Source organism: Urtica dioica, chromosome 2 (assembly GCF_054948205.1).
Source record: "Urtica dioica subsp. dioica isolate 48M chromosome 2, U.dioica_male_clone48M_v1_H2, whole genome shotgun sequence".
Taxonomy (NCBI): domain Eukaryota; kingdom Viridiplantae; phylum Streptophyta; class Magnoliopsida; order Rosales; family Urticaceae; genus Urtica; species Urtica dioica.
This window is the reverse complement of record NC_142757.1, coordinates 37,395,871-37,398,929: the sequence shown is the minus strand read 5'-3', so window position 1 is coordinate 37,398,929 and position 3,059 is coordinate 37,395,871. Positions and strand designations below refer to the sequence as shown.

General features: G+C 36.1%; 1 protein-coding gene across 1 annotated transcript; it reads left to right on the top strand.

The window, feature by feature from the left end:
- The first annotated feature begins 175 nt into the window (after nt 1-175).
- On the top strand, nt 176-2,664 carry LOC149404592 (deSI-like protein At4g17486). The gene is made up of 4 exons (XM_089606713.1): nt 176-516; nt 795-1,082; nt 1,656-1,736; nt 2,320-2,664. Exons 1-4 carry the CDS (start codon nt 369-371, stop codon nt 2,469-2,471), a joined length of 669 nt encoding a protein of 222 aa, XP_089462839.1. The 5' UTR covers nt 176-368; the 3' UTR covers nt 2,472-2,664.
- Nucleotides 2,665-3,059: the final 395 nt, after the last annotated feature.

Here is a 3,059-nt window from a genome sequence, read left to right as displayed (position 1 = left end):
GTCCCTTCAGCAGCCTTTGGATCGAACGACCGAGACCGATTTACCACCGTAGTTGACAAATTTTAGATAAAAGAAAAGGAAAAATCCATGTGTCTTTATTGGAAAACAAAACAAAGTTCAATTTCAAACTAAGTAGACAAGATATTTATAAATAAACAGAGTAAAATCAAAAGGCCTTGATTTTCGTCATGCCCATCCCCTCAAAAAAGAATAATAATAAAAATTTAAATAAAATTTCGTAAAGCATTCAGACCAAACCCGTCAAAAACTACATATTCCAAATAGTAATCCATTCGTTCGAGTTAGGGTCGATGAAGACCTTGTAATTCTCAGCGCAGCTCTTTTTTGTTGTTTTTTTTTTTCTTTCAATGCGTTTGCATCCATCGAGTCCGAGCTCGAGCTCGACCAATGGTGACCCGAGTCGTGGCTTGTTGTATCTGAATATCTACGATCTAACGCCTGTAAATAATTACGTTTACTGGTTCGGCCTCGGGATTTTCCATTCCGGTATTGAAGGTAACGCCTAATCCCGTGTTTCATTTTGTGATAAAAAAAAAATATTAAATTTTGAAAGCTATATTTGACGAGCAAAGCCCAGATCTATCTCGTTCTTAATGTACTGAAGTACGTAATTAATGACTTGGGATTTTCGATAGTAAAACGCAAAATAAGTAGATGATAATGATCGGATATATATATATATATATATATATATATATATATATATATATATATATATATATATGTGCGTTTTTGGGATGAACTGAGTTGAACTGTGTGTGTTTGCCAAACAGCACATGGAATGGAGTACGGTTTCGGAGCCCATGATTATCCTTCGAGTGGCGTGTTTGAGGTGGAGCCCAGAAGTTGCCCCGGCTTTATTTTCCGGCGATCGGTGCTGTTGGGAAGCATCGATTTGTCGCCTGTGGAATTCCAGGCGTTTATGGTTCATCTCTCCACCAAATACCACGGAGACACTTATCATTTGATTGCCAAGAACTGTAACCATTTTACCGATGAAGTTTGCCTGAGGCTCACCGGAAAGCCTATACCCGGCTGGGTCAATCGCCTAGCCCGTGTAGGTGAGACACTCTCTTCTGAATTTTTTTTTTTTGTTTAATTTTATTTATAGTGTTGAAAATTGTTTTTTGTTGTGGGAATGTTCATGGTACATGTTTAGTATCGGGAGATTCGATCTTAAAAATTGATTGTCAATAAGATGAGTAATACATGACCTTATAGCCTTGTTCCAGGAATTCGTATGTTTGGTCATGGGTTCTGAGATTAACCAATGTTCTTAGATGTTAGATACTCGTCGTTTTTTACCATAGGAAAGTACGAGATATCGAAATGATTGATTGAGATAAGCAGTGCTTGTGCGGCTTTTGTAGGCTCTGATAGCATGTCAAGTATAATGTGCTTCCATCTCGAAACAAGTTGAAAATGGAGAGAGTGATTCATGGCCTTGTAAATCTTGTTATGTCATTTTATCTTTTTTGATGTGAGATCCTTAGAACAGGCAGAGATGAAATAGTCCATCTAATCATATATAAAAAAAATAAAATAAAAGGAAAAACAGAATAAAATCGTCGTGACAATTTCTACATTGAAGATGGGGGATCATGCTTTCTGATGTATTATTATTCGAGTTTCAGGTTCGTACTGCAATTGTCTTCTCCCAGAGAACATTCAGATTGATGCTGTGAGACATCTTCCCGATCATCAAAATTATTCTGGTATGTTGATTCTCCCATGAACTTTGTAAGCTTATTTCTCATTCCCTTTCCTTCAAGAATTTCTTCAAGGTAGACAAATATGGGTTAATAACCTTTCCTCTGCTTCCAGTACTTATTAATGAATCCATAATTTCACTGTCTGAAATATAGATAAGTAAGGCTTTTGCGTGTTTTCATTCTTCGAGGTACTTCGTCAAGATATATATAACCCAAAAAATCGACTCATTAGAAAGACTATTTCAATACGGATACGATTGTCCTTTTCCTTGGAGCTTTAATTGAAGGTTTACTTTGAATAAAACTAGTTTGCTTCAAGATTTTGAGCTTGAAGCTACTAAATATGATCATCAGTACATGACTTGCCTTCAAATGTACCGCTTTCAGAGTACGATTTGAACAAAATATGAATCTGCAACTTGAAAGTTGAAACCAAGCAACTTTGTTCTTTCTCTAAAAATGAACGAAGAGAGACTTTGCGATTTGTGCGTGACTCGATGAAACTGTTATTTTCGGAATTGGAAGCTGTGTAACTTGTCCTTAGATATACTTTGTGAAAGTCTGTTATGGGTGTATGGAAATGCAGATGATGATAAAGACGGATCAGCATCGGAAACTTCGTCAGGCTCGGCCGAGAGCGATGAACGATCGCAGCATCATCTGCTGAGCGCACATAATAATGGCGACGTGGCATTCGTGGGTGAAAAGCCAGGCCGGCTAGCAAGGGAGCTCCTCTGATTTTTCTGTAATATTGCTTCTTCGTGTTGTTCATACTTGTAATGTAACATCGAATTAAATTATTTGGGATCTTACAGCAATGACGTAGGATATTTGTCCACTGTGTACTAGTGTATGCCCTATTATTTTATTTGACAGATAAGATTAGTATTACGGAGAACTTGAATGTAACTGTCCACGTAATTTTCATTTTCCGAACGCAGCAATCGTTCCTCTCTAACAAAATAGATGCTTTATAAAGTCATTTCGTCTATGTTCTCACAGTCACGGACATAAACTTGTCACATTTTATCATTTCGCCTTTTGGCTTGTAAATGCGAGGAAAACGAAAATGAGATGAAAAATTTACAGGGGCAATTTGATCAATAGCCTCCTTTTAATTATAAAAAATTTAGCGATATAAATCACGTAAACATAAGCGTTTTCGTTTTAGCCAACGTTTCGTAAATTTTTCGTAAAGAGTCAAAAAAATTTGTAAATATTTTGTAAATAATCATATTTACTAAAAATTTACTCTGCGCTTTTTATTATTTTGAAAGCGTAAATAGATTTAAGTGGATATTTACAAAAAATTAACGAAACGTTGAC

Excerpts from the sequence above, each read along its gene's own strand:
- LOC149404592 (XM_089606713.1), top strand. The coding sequence starts at position 369 with ATGCGTTTGCATCCATCGAGTCCGAGCTCGAGCTCGACCAATGGTGAC. Across the intron at positions 1,083-1,655 it reads CAATCGCCTAGCCCGTGTAG|GTTCGTACTGCAATTGTCTT; the intron begins GTGAGACACTCT and ends TTCGAGTTTCAG. Across the intron at positions 1,737-2,319 it reads CGATCATCAAAATTATTCTG|ATGATGATAAAGACGGATCA; the intron begins GTATGTTGATTC and ends ATGGAAATGCAG.